This window comes from Palaemon carinicauda, chromosome 19 (assembly GCF_036898095.1).
Source record: "Palaemon carinicauda isolate YSFRI2023 chromosome 19, ASM3689809v2, whole genome shotgun sequence".
Taxonomy (NCBI): Eukaryota; Metazoa; Arthropoda; class Malacostraca; order Decapoda; family Palaemonidae; genus Palaemon; species Palaemon carinicauda.
Genome location: NC_090743.1, coordinates 128462386 through 128481015, shown reverse-complemented (window position 1 = coordinate 128481015; position 18630 = coordinate 128462386). Strand labels below are relative to the sequence as shown.

At 36.1% G+C, this 18630-nt stretch overlaps 1 protein-coding gene across 1 annotated transcript in view; it reads left to right on the top strand.

Annotated features, from left to right (window-relative positions):
• The window catches only part of LOC137659326 (uncharacterized), a 104416-nt gene that overhangs the window by 58734 nt on the left and 27052 nt on the right, over nt 1-18630 (top strand). The window contains exons 8-12 of the mRNA XM_068394346.1: nt 1763-3170; nt 13920-14009; nt 15027-15170; nt 15283-15408; nt 15532-15636. Coding sequence (XP_068250447.1) covers nt 1763-3170; nt 13920-14009; nt 15027-15170; nt 15283-15408; nt 15532-15636 — 1873 coding nt within the window. The remainder of the gene's footprint in view (nt 1-1762; nt 3171-13919; nt 14010-15026; nt 15171-15282; nt 15409-15531; nt 15637-18630) is intronic.

Here is an 18630-nt window from a genome sequence, read left to right as displayed (position 1 = left end):
TTTAAATTTGTTCAAAGATTATATTTTTTCCAATAAAATTTTAATTGATTTTATTTTTGTCAAATGTACTTCACTGCAGTACTGTACTGTACACAGTACTTCATTTAATATTGTCACAAATGGAATTGAGAGATGTTATTCTGATAGGTACACATGGTTTAGGTAGATCTTGCAGTCATAAAAAATTTTGAAGTACAACATTGTCTGTCAAAAGAATATTGCTGGGATCCTCAGGATCTACAAAATGTTGAGTCATTTTGCCAAAACCTGTATCATTTCATAAAATAAGTAATTTGGATTATGTTTATCACACTAAATCTTGTGACTTACAAATACTATGTCCAGTCTAGTAAAAACTCCTTACAGTATTGTGCGGTGCAGTATGCTGCAGTATAATTAATGATAAAGGTACTCTAACCTTTCTTAATTAAAAGGGCAAAGTTTCTGCATTACACTCAAATCATCTAAGCAGATGTAATTAAGAATTGAATATACAGTTCTCTCTGATACACAAATATTCGTCACTGCATTACAATGAGATGTTTATGAGCCTGACCTTTGTTATTATCACCGTGTTATGGAAACGTTTGCATTGTAGATAGAAAATGATACCCTTTTGTTAGTTGCGTTATTCAGTTGTGTGTTTGCCTTTATTTTTTTAGTAATATAGATGTGTGATATTCAGGAGCATGCTTATCCAGTCCCAGCGGGAGTAACGTCAATGAGAAAGACCAGTGTTCAATAGCTACGTAGGTTACAAATGGAGCGAGATTATTTTTTATTTTGTACCTTGTTTTCAAATTAGAGATAAGGGAGAAAAGTTGATAGGCTAAACATAGGAATTTTATTATATGGAATATGTTACTGGTATATTTAAATTCTTTCAATGAACTTTAATTTTAGATACCAATTGGCTTTTACACTTTGTACTGTACTGTATTTGATTTCCAGCGTTTAAGGTTGTTGTCGTGAGACTTTGTTGTGACATTATTATGCTAAATACTATGAAAAATTTGATAACTTCCAATGGATGAGAGGTGCAGCCCTAAGTATTGTTGCCCTCATACTCAAGGGTGATGTCAGTGAAAGTGAAAAATATTTTGTAATGTGACAGCTGTGACGAATTAGATAAGGAATTTGAAATACAGCATTAGGTAGGGATTGTAATCTCTAGGTTGCTGACGCAGGTATTGTCTATGGCTTTCTTTTGCTGAAAGGCATTTTATTTAGTCTTTTTTTTTCTGTGAGAGTAATTTGATATACTAGCTTGTGTCTGTGTGTAGTGGATCAGTACAAGACTGGGGATTATAGTTTAATCTAACTTTTAGTTCTTCTTTCATGAACTGAGATAGGAAAATAATGTAAACTTGTTTTTGTTGAAAATGCAATAAAATCTAACAGTGCTTCTAAACAAATAATTTAGAACACTCTTGACATTTTCAAATACATTTTATATATTGTGTATGGTACTTTATTGTTTCACTCTGCATGATTCCAGAGCTTTTAAGAACTGGACATGGTGCATGTTTAGATGTTAGCTAGTTTCTCCAGAAAACTACTTTATTATAATGTTCTTGTGAATTCTTTTTTTCTTAATCATGTATATAAACCCACTGATATAACGAAGCAGTTAAATTCTTTATAATTATTCCTCTGACATAATTTCATCTTAAATTTGGCATCGCACCCACTCTGTGTCGATTCATACAACACAGCATTCTTGTTATTGTGAACTTGTTCTTAATTTTTTTGTATCCTACAGGTCACCTTACGTACCTCGAGGAGACAGTTCAGAGGATGAGGGTGGTATTGGATACAGTGGTGATTTAACACGATCTATAACTGCACCATCCTTTATCACTAAAGACATAAGGTCACGTGACCCGAGCCAAGAAGATTTACTCGGGTCAGTAACTAGCCTCCCGCAAGGTCAGCACTTAGAGAATGAGAGTGTTGGACAGACTGTTATAAATATAAAGCATGCCCTAAGTGATACCCTTGCTGAATCACACCACGAAGAATCCATATCTTCGGTTCGTATTGGTAGTGAGGATCCAGAGAGGAAGCTAGTTGACGATAGTGAAGAGGGACCTTTTACCATTACTTTCAAGAACGTATCAGAAGCACCAGCACACTTCACTTCTAAAGTAGGACTTGAAGCGGAGGCAGAAGACCACGAGGTTCTTGGAGTACTTCAGGCTGAAGGTGTAAGTTCATCTGGTAGACCTCCTGGGGGTGGTAATTTTTCATATACTAATCCTGAAAATATTACTAATCTTCATATATTAACCGGAACTCATGAGCCTTGTTTTACTAACCAATATTTACCAAATAATCGTGTAGGGAATAATTTACATGGTGTAGAAGAGAGTGTTAATCAAACTCAAGATAATTTAGAACTTTCTAGCGGTGCTTCTTCGAACCTTCAGCGGCAATCATCTCTGAGGTTAGTTAGGTTTGCCGAGTCCAAAGGTAAAAGTGAACACAGTGAATCTTCAGACTCTAGTGCTGAAAGAAGTAGTTCTCTGTTTGTCGAATGTGATTCTGATCGACATTCCGTGAGTGACGTTCTATCTGACGATTTAAATCCACCTAGTGCGAGATTGGTGGTAGCTCATATTACAGATGTTGAAAGTGTTGTTCAGAGACGTTCTATAGCACATTCTAGGTCCTTTGATGAAACTTCAAAGATAATTACTCCCCATTTTGAAAGGCAGTACAGTGAGATCATCCCTGACTCTGTTTACCTAGCTCAGGAGCATTTGATCCCACCCGAACGAGTAGAACTTAATCAGCCTACCAAACCTAGACCTAGTAGTGGTGATAACTTAGTCCTTGAAGACACTTCTTTAGCTAGCAAGAGTGAAAGTAAACCTCTATACTTACCCGGTCGTTTGACTTCGAGTGAAGACGAATTTGTTAGTGCGCACCCTCCTCCGAGAGGGTTTGAAAGTGTAACAGATTCTTCCCCTGTTAGTGAGACATACAGACAAACAGCTTTAGTTTCTAATGCAAACTTACCCTTAGAAAGTAATCACGCACCATCTGTAACTACTACAACTACAACCGACAGAGCTGCCGTAACATCTGTCGTTACCGCAACAACTACCGTATCAGTCACCGTTTCTTCTCTTTCTACCTCTACTAAATCAAATATGACAGTCACACAGGTAGTAAGGTTTTTCTGGAAATCCTTTACTGTAGTTCTGGTAGAATTTCTCTATAGCGCTTCTTTGGCTGTTGTAGAACTTAGGCTGCTAATTCATTATGTCTCAAAATTTTTAAAGTTGGGTGGCCCTAGTGATGCATCTCAGTAAATTTCCTGTTGATGTATCATTTCAGTTGTTAATATTGAATTATGAGAAATTTTTTCACAAGTAATTATCAAGGATAGATAGACAATGCAGAAAACACATTTTGAAGTTACAGTTTTCATAGAGAAAATTTTGTAACTCTTAAATCATCATCTATACTAATATAATTATTGATTAATAATCCTTTCTAGAATCAACAGTGGGAAAATGTGTGTACATGAGCGTATTTGCTTTTTGCATGCCAAGAGTAGCATTAGGAAAGTGTTTTGTTGTTATAAAAGTGGATGTTGTCTTATTATGATATTGCTGTTGCTTTTCAAGAATTTTCTCTAAGTATTGCACAGTAGATGCAACTCTTGAAGAATGGTTGGATTTGTTAGGTAGGTAAATCAGAAAATATCACGATAACTCCATTAATATTTGCAATAGTTTAGCACTGTATATTACATGCACAATTCCTAGTATGTACAAGTATATCGACACTGAATTGTTATTTGTGTAAAGACTTGAATGCTGCTTGTGCCTTGGATTGACTTCATTAGCGAGGAATGTCAGTGGGGCATATCTCGAAATTCATAGGTAGTTCTGGATAAACATTAACTTTTGCAGTGGTGTAGAGTACCAGGATACTGAGCAGTGAAATACTGGCATGCATTTTGAGTTTTTTATGCATGTTTATCGCATTGGTCATGGTCGTGTATATCTGATTTCAAAGGTAGTCTGTTGTAAATTGAGGTTTTGATTAAAGATTTCAAGTAAAGTAGGTACAGTATCCACAAATAACAGTGATGGGATTGTGAAAGGGTGTTGGCATTCATTCATATTGTGAGTCTCAGGGGTTGTCAGTATTAATTTTCAAGGAACCTGGATTAACTACTTTAGATGCCTCAGGGATGATGAAGCTCTGTCGTTTTGTTGTTGCTCGACTCTCACAATCTTTAGGTGATATATGTGCACTGAGGATATATCTGGATAACACATCACACAGCATACATCAAAAGCAGTATTTTACTTGATGAGAGAATTTTCCTGCAATCTGAGCTGGGGCCAATTACCTGCATATGAGTAAGAGTTAGTGAGCTCGTTAGCTTTTGATGATTGGTATGGATCAAGCTTTCATATTTTTAGGGCCTACAGTTCACAAAGACAACCCTTCCCCTAGTGGAGGAGGTGTGGAGTTGAATCTTAGACAAAAGCTTAAATAAAAGGTCACTGATGAAGAGAATTTCAGGAACACTTAATGAATAAGAAAGAATCAGATACTTCTCAGCCAAAGTAAAATTCTTGCCTGATCAGTAATGCACACCTCAATTCCAAATGCCTTGAACTTGGTGTGGAGATTCTCCTAAAGCCACAGATTGCAGTGCTAAAAGATCAGTTTTATCAGTCCAGAGTGGTTTATGTAGGCAGAAGCTTGATCTCTCCGAGTACCGTCAAGTTAATTTTTGTTGCTATATTTCGAATTTTTTTTTATGAGGGTGGTCTGTATTCATGTCGCATTCCTATGCCCTCTCTTTTTTTAGGTTTCAAACGTAATTTCTCAAAAAATTAATTATATCTGCATGTAGAACGGCACAGGTTTAGGTTTTTCTTTTATGCTATGTAGTTGTTGAAGTTTTTCCCTCTTAGATTCTATGTTGGGGGCTATGACTCCTGGTCTAAAAGACCCTGCCCTTGGATGAGCACCAAGCAATCTAGATGTGTGTGTGAGAATCTGTTTATTGCAGTTTGACCAATAAGCAGGTTTATGAATTCTTGGGGAAATTTTTTTATTGAACCTTTTGAGTCTATAAATAATCAGATTTCGGTATTCTATCCTCATTGTCATAAAAAATCAAACATGCTGTTGGTTCTGCATTAACACTACAGTTGACTCATTCTTTAACTTTCTCTCATTCCTTCAAGTTGTCAACTCCTCATGCTGTGGTTTTCTATAAAGGACTCTTATTGAGTACCATGTACACAACATTCAGGTTCATTTCAGCAGTTGACCTTTGGATTCTTGAACTGCTAGAATTTTCTACCCCTTAGTAATATTATACCAATTAATTAATTGATTCTTCAGTTTTATCTTGAATGTTTGTAGAATAAGATGTTTAAGAGGTTTCAAGGTTTTCACATTTACTAACTACTTGCAAGTTTCTCAGTAACTGCTTGACTGCTTGGATATTATTATTATTATTACAGTAGTAAGCTACAACCCTAGATGGAAAAGCAGGGTACCATAAGCACAAGGGCTCCAGCAGGAAAATTAGGTCAGTACGGAAAGAAAATTAGGAAGCAGGTAGAATACTGTGTCTGAGTGCACAGTCAATCAAGAGAACTCTAACCCAAGACAGTAGAAGACCATAGTACAGAGGCTATGGCTCTATCCAAGACTAGAGAATAATGGTTTGATTTTAGAGTTCCCTTCTCCCAGAAGAAACCATTACTGATAGTTTTAAAGGATATTTATGTGATGGTTTTCCCCATTAAAAACTCCAAAACTAAGAATTTAGGATTTATAAATCCATAGATACATAGTGTTTATAAAAGGAGCTACATCTAAGTGCTTTTGGCATAGAATAGTAATATCATCATTCCAAAGATCTCCAGTGCTGAAAGATCATCATCATCCTCTCCTCCTACGCCTATAGACGCAAAGGGCCTTGAGAGGATTCATTGGCTAGATACATCAAAAGATAGCCAGTTCCTTGTGATGCGCAGTACCTATCGAACTAGGGCAAGTGACCTCTGCCGGTCCATACTAATTCTAGTAAGATCAACCGCCAGGCATCAGGAGTAAAAACTGAAGAGACAGTTTGTCCTTCGCCTTAAACCCGATCCGTCACCCTGCTTCAAGTGACTTCATCGAAATTTAGGGGGGCATTTCCTCCACACCCAAAGCTCTCATTACTCTACCAAGTTGCTCATCCGCTTATACAAGTATAACTGTTGGCAAACATGGATTGCTAAGATATACCGCTTAGCACGGGCAAATTATGTAACATAATTTTTTAATTTGTTGCGTGGTATCCCGAAAGATTTATCCTTTTCATGATGAATATTGTCAATAGAAATTTAGTGCTTTGACCACATTCAAAGTTAGAATCTCTTAGTATTTTCTGCCAGTGTTCAGTAGCTTCAATAGTCTTTAGTAATTAGCCCATATGTAAACTAAGATTATGCTATAATTAGCTTGGAAGCACATCTCAGAAATAAAACCATTCAGCTAACAATGCATTGTTGGAAAAATTCTGTTAATCTTAATACAGTAATGTATTTCTCAGTAATTAACTTTACATAAGATTTATTCTTGGCAGATTTATCACCATACTTTTTAATTTGGACTTTACTAAACAATATTTAGCTGTGCTATTATGTCATGGAACAACTGCAGTATATAGTCAAATTACTGCCATAGTGTGTACCTTACCACCCAAACATTTATGAATAGTTGCATACTATTTGATAAAAGACTTTCCTTTTAATCTTTAGGATACTTTTTTAGTTTACGTTACTGTATTCCTTTCCTCGTGTATAGTATCTATTTCAAAATTTATGTTCAGTTCCATTCTTTGAATTATCCTTGTACGTACGTACCATGAAAATCAACGTAGCCGTCTGAATTGTTTATATTCCTTCTGATGGTCATCAGTAATTGTTTGTTAAAGGAGTTAGCAAATATTGTTTAGCTTATAGTATATCTTTGAAAGATTATTTTAAGTACTTGTTTGTGTCTCCCCAGAGTTCCTGTTCTAAGACTGTCATTAGTATTCTTCTTCACTAACTGTATTGACGTTCTTATATGAAAAATGGATGACCAGGTATATATTGACTATATTTCCCCGATAGCGGATATTGATGCCTCCTCATTGCTGACTAAACGCTATTGCATCCCTCACGGACAACCCAAAACCCACTAGTGACATCCTTGCATTTTAGAATGGCTACTGCTCTATGAAATATTTTTTTTCAATGTTAAATTCATGAAATTAAATTGGAATTCACTAATGATTATGATTCAAGAAACTTACTGTTTTATAATACAGTAGTTGGATTCCATTAACACGAATAAGATTCATTCAGTAATTAAGCTGTATTGTTGAAGATTTTATGATGCACAGTAATTCTGGTTTAGCATTGTATAATTTCCAAATTGACTTCTTTGAGAAATTGCAATTTTCATTACAAAATTGGTTAAAACATTAACCTGTTGACCTAGGCTTGATTCCTATGGCCAAATGCTATGAAATTATGTGATCGTTAGTATTTTTCTCATGCATAAGATATAACAAAACAAGTTTAAGACATGAGAAACAACCAGAATCACCTTATTTTATTACTAAATTTCAAAAAAAGAGTTGCTCAAGGACAACTGATTTGTTATTTCTTGGCTGCTATTAGTAAATTCTATCTGTGGTTTTATTGTCATGAAAAGTAGGCACTGAATATTTTACGCCTTACAATAATCCATATTTAGATATATATACATATACAGTAGTATTTGTAAAACATACCTGATGTATGTAAAAATAGTTGTATAGTCTTGCAATGCTAATCCGTACTTTAATGTAAGGAATCTTTACTCTGTGGTTATTGACTGTTTTTCTTCAGTGTTTATTAGAAGCATAAGCTTACTGAGGCTAGTAGAGAGTGCACTAGAGAAATTGGTGTTTGCTTCTGATACATTAAAGCAAAGGTTACTTAGTTAATTTGTATTTCCCAGGCACTGAACATATGCTTAAGCTGGTTTTTATGTAAGATATAAGGGAAATATGTAAGAATTCTTTTGAACAGACTTGCTCTTTATAGATGATTTTCTTTGGGGCTTGAGAGGTTAGTTTGAAATTAAGATTGGTGCCTTTGAGAATTATACTTTCAGGAATCGCACTAATTGTCCATTTTCAGTACCTAGTACTCTTATCATGTTCTTGGGTTGTAGTATCCTTTTTTATATGTTCCTGGCTCGCAGTCTGTTGACTGGGGTTTGAGACTGTCAAGCTTGATAGTTTCGTGAAGTGTCTGCAACCTCAACATCTTTGTGAGCTAAGGTTGATGGGTATGGGGAAGCCTACAGGTCTAACCTCTGAGTCAACAACAGTCATTTGCCTTGCACTCCCTGGTCCAGTTTTAATGGAGTGATAGCTTAGGGGCTAATATATATATATATATATATATATATATATATATATATATATATATATATATACTGTATATATATATATATATATATATATATATATATATATATATATATATATATGTATATATATATATACTGTGTATATATATATATATATATATATATATATATATATATATATATATATATATATATATATATATATATATATATATATATATATATATATATATATATATATATGGTCACTCTCTAGGGTATTGTCCTATTAAGGCATTGTCACTGTTCCTTTCCTTTGCCATTTATGAACAACCTTCAAACTTGTATGCCTGACTGTTTAATCAAAAGACATTTGTTCAGTATTGAACTCTGAACATGGTCACTTGAACTTTTATTTTAGTTCTTTTCAGGGATATATCCCAGAGAGACTTTCCTCTCGCTGCTTATGATATTCGTACATTTTTTAAGGTTTGGGAAGGTTTTTTATGTACAAGGTATTTAACCTTTTTGGGGTTGAAATCTGTTGACAGACACCTTGCTTATTCATTCATTCATATCCTATCGCACCACTCGTTAGTTCGCATGTATGACTGTAGTGCGTGTTGTAACAATTGGTTTAAACAGGGACACCATGGAAAGGTTTGCTGCTTGGTCCCTGGTTTTGAATGTACTCTTATTGTATGTAAAATTGGTTAGTACTTTTATATTTAAATAAGTGCATTTGGCAGTCCAATATGTACTCCCTTCTTTGTTTGTTGCTGATTTTTTTATGTGAATGTTTCACACACTTTTTATGTATCAGTGACTTTTCTTTGCTCACTGTTTCTTTTCTCTTTTAGGCAATCATGAATTCTTAATTTTTTATTGTTGGTCACAAAGATTTTTCTCTTATACCTTAAGATTTTTTCATTAAAAATGCAGTTGAAAAAGCAAGTATAAATGCTATAGTTATTCATTTGCATTGGGTAGTAATTAATGAAGGGTAGGGAAGTCCCTGCTTAACATAAATAGAATTTCCTGCTGACCATAATTTTTTAGTTTTTCCTTTAAAGTTATGCAGGTTAGATGACGAAAATAATTTTCTCTTTAGTCATACAGAATGATCTGTCAATACTTTATGGATATTGTTTGCAGATAAAAAGTGAATCAACATTTGTTTATTTTTGTAACATGACTAAGAAACCCATATAGGAAATTGATTTTATCTACGATTACAATTAGAGCCATATGTTCTTTAGAAGCACAAGCTCAAATGGAAAGAAATCAAATAGATATAAAGAACACTTCTGGTTTTGTACTTTAGTACTTCAAAGCAGAATTACCAGTACAGTAGGTCCTGTGTATATGACCCAGATCCATTCCTACATTATCGTGTAAGTTGAATTTTGACGTTTGTTGGAACACAGATTCATTACTGTGTATAAGCACCCAAGTCAAATGCCCCTGTGCTAATGCTGTATAGTTGAGTCATGATCACTTTTTATGATGAAAATACAACTATGACTGAAAAAATCATAGAGGATGTACATGTACAGTTGAATGATATGAAACATTAAGAAAAAATACTCTCAACCTTTGCTCCTGTGGGTGACTTGCGCTCTAGAAGAGATGCGGAGACAGGTTTAATTGGAAGAGGAAGCTGGAGAGGCAGGAGGTCCTACAGAAGGTGCTGCAGATACTGAAGTAGGCAAGTCTGGATAACCTGCAGAAAGGGCTGGAGATATTGGGGCAGGCGAGTCTGGAGAACCTACGGAAGGTGCTGAAGGTACTGGTTAGGCAAGTCTAATGAACCTGCAGGTGTTGGAGATATTGGGGCAGGCAAGTCAAAAGTAACTAAGAGTTGCAGGAGGTAAAGAAGCAGCTGATATTGAGGGCACAGTGTCTGTTACAGGACCATACCTTCTTGAATTACTTGCCTGTCTAGTTTGGCAATTCATTCTTTTTTTCTCTTCCAAGATCTGCTTGTAACACACCAGCAAAACCATGACCCATCGTTAGATCTTATTATATCTCAGCAGCCAACCCTGATTATATCAGTATAAAATCTTCTGACATGTATTGGTTTTAAATCTCTTGAGCTCTTGGGGTAGTTATGTCTTCCTCTAATTCTATTGTCTGCCTCTCAAATTAAATGAGGTCTTCAGCAGAAAACATTTATTCATGACATGTCAGTAGCTTTATGACATCATCAGTATCCATCTTCAAATCAAGCTTTTTACTCAATTGAATAACTGTCTCGGTGACAGAGTTAGTTGTCTCCTCAAAGCCATGGATATAATTCACAAAGTGGGAGGACAGTTTTCTCCACACAGCCTTTACGTTTGTCATCTTCACTTTAATTCACAGCTGAAAGGATGTTCTATGACTTCAAAGTCCTTCAGAGACAAGTCCGAGTTATTTTCAGTTGCTTCAAAGACCATAGTAAAAGTCCTATGAAGGTAATAAGCCATGAAAGAGGTAGTAACATCATAGTCCATAGGCTACAAAAGTCACCCAAGGTTGCAAGGTGACCAGGGGCATTGTCCAATATTAACAACACTAAAGGGAAAACCCTTTGAAGTACAATACTGCTCCAACGGTGGCACAAGAAAGTGGGTAAAGCAATCTTTAAAAACATAAAATGCCTTTAGATGCCCTTGGATTCTCAACCTGGTAAACCAACAGGGACTTACCTTGTAGTCTCCAGCATTATTGGCCCCAACAAGCAAAGTCGTACCCCTTGCCAGATTTATGGCCTGGTGCTGTCTTCTCATCCACATTAAAAGCCTGTTTAGCAGGGTAACCTTCTCCTTTAATGATCTCAGCCAACACATTAGGATACCCATTGGCTGTTTTCTCATCACTATTAGCAGCTTCATTTTGAATTTTGTTGTGATGATAATTTGCACACTCATTAAACACCATAAACCAGCTTGTACTGCTCCCAAACTCTTCAGCTTCACTCTCTTCCTTCTTTTCTTATCAATGTGTCAAACAATCTTTTCCTTTTCACCTGAATTACCGTAAGGCCCACTTGGATGTGCTATTAACTGTTCTTCCAATCAAAGAACTAACAATCTCTACAGCCGAGTAATTAGACCATTATGTTGCTTCATAATAACTGTTAATTTCTTAGGAGCAGATTTCATCCCATGATCAAGGATGCAATCTTTAACCTTGATAATTGTTTCGATGTTTGTTGGCGTTTCTCCATTTTCTGCCCAGTTCATTATCTCTTAACCTCATTTTCATGGTGATGGGTTTCCTTTTATATGATACACTTGTATCATCGTCTGCCTTACACTTGGGAGTCATGAAGAAGAGCAAAAAGTTATGGGAAAAATTACCCAAAAAGCACAGGGAAAAGACAATTTAGAACAGTGTACGCACAATCACAGAAGCGCTGTCAAGTCCAAACATCTGAGGGATGTTCATACGCACTTTTCCTCACTCAGGCACTGTTACTCCGTTGTCTTCCACCACCTATGCAATATATATTGATCCGCTTTACGTACCCTAACTGGTCCAGCCATTTATAACAATGATGCTCGAATTGGAGGTCGAAACACATTTTCTTAATAGCTTATAAGAGATGAGTCATATCCGTGAAACATCGCAAGATGAGACTGCCATAGCACGAGGACTTACTATGCATGCTTGTTGAACTTGATAAGTTATTTAAAAAATGTTTATCCAGATCACTAAGATAAATTTTTAAGTTTATTAAAATCCAAAACAGGGGATGGTCATTCCACTGCAAAGGCATTTTTTTTGGAAAGTTATTTTTTTATATGTAAAGTAGAATTTTATAATGTTCATATACTGTATATAGGATACACTGTAAATAGATTGCTTTTGATTCATGAGTTAGAAAGATGAGTTTCCTTTCAGTTCTTAACAGATTATGAAAGTGCTGCATTTCAAAGTAAAAAAAAAACCAGAATAAACTTGAAGTTTGCATCGTAGAAAAGGAATTGTAAAAATGTGCTAGGAACTGCTTTACTGGATGGTTGGTTGCTGAGGACAGTGCTTAAGTATAGATGAACTTGCTCTGATAGTCGTAAAGTACAATATAAGTCTTTTAGGCTTGGCCTTCAACATTTTAGTTTTTCATGATGAATTATTTGATTTCATGTCGTGTTCTTCATGCCAGTTTGATCATTTTTGTAAGTGTTATGACTTCCTCTCAGAGCTGTCCTAGCTTTCAGCAGAGAAAGAGAGTATCATTCTAATGATTTTATTTCAAAGTACTGTACTGTACAGTAATATATGTTATGCTTATTTCTGTTTATTTGTGTATTGTACACTAATTGTTAGCTGGATTTAGTCTCGGGCCAATGATTTCAATTTGAGTCAAAAGAGGATAAGAGGTTTTTTAGTTATTGAGAACTGTGTTATCTTTAACTTATGCTTTAGTTACTAACTTAATACTGTACTTTGATAAACAACGTTCTATTTTTGAACATCTGTGTAACTACCTCCCCCTTTTACCCTTCTTCCACGATCTGTAAGTTCGTTTACAAGTTAAAACAAAGAGATTCATAAAATTTTATAAGATGGAAAATTGAATATCCTCTTTTCTGTTTATCACTTTCAAGATAGGTCATTGAGGTACAGTATTCAAAGGGGATGGAATGTGATTACTATGGAAATATTTTCTGAAATACCATGAAAATGAAAATAACTGAATATGCATACTCAAGCTTAGGTACAGTACTACAGTATATTCAATAGCTGTATTAGAAGTTCACTCTATTCTCTGATGTGAAACTTTTTTAACCCACTTTTTAGTGATATATCATTGGACAATGTTCTTGCATGAAAAATTGCATGTTTATTATGTCATTGAACCAGTGTTCATTATTGTAATTCCATAGACTTTTTGCATTCTGAGATTCAGTTCCAGTTATTAGATGTATCCATATGAGACTTTTTTATTCATAGATTTCTATTGATGTATTCTTGGAAGTTTCTCTGTAGGTAAGTGATTCTTTTATTAGAATTCCAGTTTTTCTTCTGTGCTCGTGCATTTAATTTGGAAATTTTAGATGTGTTAGGCTTACTCGTGTTTAATACGCCATAAATTAAATAAAATTTTAATATTTGATAATTTATTTGCTGAAGATCAAAAACTATATTTTTGGTAGCTGTGATTCTCAAAACAGAGGGGCTTATGTTTCTTAAAGAAATATTTTTAGAATGTAATGTACACATGCTGATTCTGATCTAGTTTGTGTTCTTAAACTCATGCTTTAACATATAGTAGGTGCATAACCCAGATATATCTTGGGAAACTTGAGTCCAGGGTATTACTAAAAAGATATATTATGAAAATATGAGATGGGCCATCATTTTGTCATACTGATGTTTGTGATTTTAAATATAAAAATGCAAGTTTGTGTAGAACTGTAAAGAATTTTTCACTCTTGGTCAGGTATTTTGGTTTATGCAGTTATGAGTTTTTACTTTTTTTAAATTGATTTTTTTTTATTTGTAAACAGGGTATTACAGCTGCACCTTCTGAAGGTCGCTCATCAAACTCTAGCCCCATGCTGGATGGAAAACATTGGGGACCTGAGCGTACTGTTGAGGTGAGCAATGCCCATTGTTTTAGTGTAATATTTTATATTTGATCATAGAATTAAGTATTAGATATTGCATGATGTTTTTTTTTTTCAATTCTACATGATTATTATTGTGTAGCTAACAACTAAGGAAAACAATTTTGATTTTGGATTTCTACAGTATCATTCAAGTGAATTATGTTTTGCGGGTTCCATGTATTTCATTTGGGTTTAAGGAATAGTTTATGTAGATCTAGAGTGGCCCATTGTAAATTGGGTTAAGTTAGTTTCCTATTTGTCATTCATTTCCCTCACTTTTCCTTTGGTCTCATCTTTCCCAGCCGTCCAACTTGTTCAACTCTACCATCATCCCATTTTCACCTCGAGAACAAAATCCTCTGAGGAAGAAGCCTCATGAAAAATATATTTTCTTTTTCTTTAAACCAAATTATCAAAATGATGATATCGAACTCATCATAAATTTCTTCACTTCATTTGCAGTCGACCTTGTGCTAAATTGTATGTTATATGAATTAAGGTCTAGAAATGGCATTCATTGATCTTGTTAAACCAATTGACATTGAAGTGGAATTGTTTGAATGAGCTATTTACAAAAGCTATATATCATATAGCTTAATCCTTTTCAATATACAGTATTGCAGTGCATTTCTATTTCAGTAAAGGAATGGTTTCAGTATTTGTTTGTACCACTCCTCTGCGTAAAGTCTTTACTTGGAATTCATAGTATACTAATTTGTAATTATTTGGATAATTTTGAACATCCTCTTATGACATCCAATTTAGTTTTACTCTTTTTAGCCATAGGTTCAAGTTTAGTTCTTCACTTGTTATGCAAGTACACATTTTCATCTTCCTATATATTTCTCCTTTCTAAACATTTTTATAAATAATGTATTATTATACATTGTTCTTTTATATAGATTACTGTTATTTAATGATCTTTCTTTTCACTTTTCCTCTTGTTGAATATATCCATTATGATTGAATATCATCAATAAAAAGGAAATGATTCATCTGTGACAGGTACGGCGAGATGACAAGAACTCTCTTGGCATCTCCATTGTTGGGGGCAAGGTTGATCTCAGCTGGTCTGGATCCTCCGTGACAGGAATTTTCATCAAGAATGTTTTGCCTGATTCTCCAGCTGGTAAAGGAGGACATCTTAAGGTTAGTATTGTGTATTTGATTTTGAAATAATTATTTTCACCTACTGGCCCTTAGCATCAGTTGAATCCTTATGTTGTCAAATTATTATTTTCACACTCTGCCTCTTCTTCAGACTGGTGATCGCATCCTGGAAGTGGAAGGGACTGATCTTCGTGGGGCCACCCATGAAAAAGCAGTCGAGGTTATTAAAAAGACAGGAAATCCAGTGACTTTTGTAGTTCAAAGCCTTGTCCAATGGGTAAGTATTCTCTAGTCTTCTCCTCCCTCATTGGCTTGTCTTATTAATATTTTTTACTTACATAATTTTTACACTAACAAATAATCATTTGGTGAATCATTCTCAATGCATGTGCAATTACAGACCCCAGCAAACTCAGGCCCTCCATCTCGCGACGTAAGCCGCCTCGGAACCCACGCTCCACACTCCGTCACTCCTGCACGAACACCTACACCAGAACTTATCCAGGTAAGCAGGATATCCCCTACTACACCATCTACAGTATCTCTTTCATCTACCATGGAAACTGATACCCAACAATCAGACATGATGCACCCATGTGGAATAGTTCGCTCTGCAGGCCTCAAGGATTCCAGCAGTATCAAAACACCATCAGAAAATGAGTCTGTTCATGTTAAAGATAACGTGCTGTCTAATGTCCCGGGGAGTGAAAGTCCAAGTCTTATGAGTGATAGTGATCCTGTTAGGCCAGGCAATCCTTCCAGTGATTCCCCCAGTTATAGAGTCAGCCAGAGTGAACCTCCTGCTCCGTCTAGGGACATACTACTTGCTGACCTTCCTGCAGTTGCTCTTATTGCTTCTTCCTCTTCATTCTCCTCTTCCGCTATGTATTCTTCATCTTTTCATTCTTTTGGTACCTCTTTATATGGGTGCTTCACTGTTACTCAGGCCTCTACCAGTACAATCACAACTACCACTACTTCACCCATCATTCCCACTACCACCTACACCACTACTACCACCACCTCTACCCCATTGAACCCCTCTAGGATTCACCACCACTCCCCCCACGCAGTTGCTGCAACATTCATGTTACCTCCCCAGGCCAGCACGCCCCTCAGCGAAGGCAGCCCGCAACAACCGCCGCAGCAACAATCACCGCAGCAACTTCAACAGCATCATGGGACTGAACACACAGGAAAACATCATCCACCAAATCCAAGAGTCAGCTTTCCTGTCGGTCCTCCAATACCCGAGACTTCAACCCCTATCCATGAACTGTATCCAGAACCTGTTAGATTTGTACCAGAATCCCCCATATCAGAGCCGGAAGATCCAGATTCTTTAGTCAATCCGTATTATTATTATGCACGTGCTGCACTCGAACACTGGCACGTGCGTGCTCAGAGGACCCAAACGCCACCTCCAGAAACAGAGGGTGATGGATATATAAGTGATCAGGAAAATAGTACAAGTAGTAGTAGTCCAAGTAGTACAGCAAGTCGAAGATTTCTTCAGTTTAAAGGTTGTACCACAATTCCTTGTGTTCAAACTAGTAGGTCAGGTGAAACTAAATTAGACACCCCACCATCAGATGTGCCATTGATGGACACTCCACCCTCAGATGTTCCTACTGTAGATAATTCCCCCCAAGAGGAGGCTCAGAAATCCAGAACCACATCCGAAACAGCCCCTCAGTCTGATTCCTTTCAAACAGAAAAATATGAAGGTTTAAGTAAAACAGAGTCTCTCATTGAATCAAAAATAATAAATTTTTGTGAATCTGCCCAAATTGACCTACAGAGTAAGTCAACTTTTATATATTATTGTGATTCGGTAAAGGTCGACCCGCTACCAAGTGTGACTGTGAATGAAAATGCTCAAGAGCCTGAAGTTCCTGTGAGTGAGTCTGAAACTGGAAATGTTGTAATCAAAATGCCACCTAATGACCTGACAAGTGAATGTGTGCAAAATGACTCTCTAGGTATCGTTCCTACTTGTAAATCTTCTTCTTCTGAGTGTAGTATCCGTATTGAAAGGGACTTTAAGCCAACCAGCCTTGTTTTAGATACTATCCCCATTGACCCACCTGTGGATGATCCACCAGTAGGCGCATATACATATGACTGGCGGACGGACCCACACTTATATCAAGGCTGGTGGTGTGTGGGAGGGAGAGGCTCAATCAGCGAACATTTGGCAGCCCAAGTCCCCACGCAGCCAGTGTCCCCTTACGACAGCCCTGCTTATTCACCTACTGCCAATACGCCCACCACCGAACAGGTGAGGCTACCCGCCAGCATTCCGTCCACTCATGCCTATGTCCCTTCGTCCTTCTAGATCTTCCCTGACACCCAAACAAGCGCTAGAGATAATCGGGCATAGCATGAAGCTAATTTATGACGTAGCCCAAAGTGACACTCCCTCTTCCACCTTTTCTAGCGTGCACACCCTATCACCATTTCCTCATACCCTGCAAGATCCACTGGGATGTCTAGAACTCCAAAATTTTGTAGCCTTGCAATATCCCTTCCTTGGGGGGTCCAGCCCCCCATCCCACCCTCACTCCCCTGCTGTGATTCCGAACCTGGACTGGATTGCAAATTCCACATTTCCTCAAATTTACATTTTTCCTCCACCTCTGCTGCCTGCCACCCTGTCTCTCTGCATGATGCTCTCTTACCTTGGTTTCCTCTTCAGCTGACCCTGTGACAGAGAGTGCAATAGAGTTCTTTTTTTTAGAATCTTTTTAGACTAGATTGATCCATATTTTATTTTTGACTGCATGAAGTGGTGAGAAGCCAGTAGTTTTTCATAATAAATGCCAAGCCTGTGATGCAGAACTTATCAGAAATTGCTGTTCAGAGTATGTTAGATCAATTTGAGAAATTTAGTCAGAATACTTTCATAGTAGCAAAAGTAATTATAGCAAAAGTAATTAAAATGATATTTAGCTAAAGTAATTAAAATGGTATTTGCCTGTACCAGCCACTCATCTTATCTTGAATAAATTGATAAGAGTAAATTTTTGTCAAGAAGAAAGTGAAAATTTTAAATGGCATTACACTGTTATCTGATAAGAAGCAGCTTAATATAAAAATAGAACTTAATGAAAATCATTACTGTAGATTCAAAGTATGATAAAATGCTCTCAAATTTAGATACATCAAAATATTTGAACTACTGTTCTAAAATAAAAATGGGATTATATAATACAGTACTCTATCGAGAATGTATATATAAAAAATAAAGATATGAAATACATTTACCTTTTGCTTAGCACACAGGCAAAAGTAATTTGACACCAAAGGGACCAGGAGCATAAACAGGTTTTGCTGAGGGGCCCTGTGTATCAGTGTGACAAGCTGGGCAAAGTTGCTAGTTTGTTTATTTATGTCATAATTGCAACTAAATATTAAGTAATTAGGCATATCATTACTATATGAATGTGTTTTAGATTGAGAATTTAAAACATTGTCATAGTGACATTCATAATTTTGA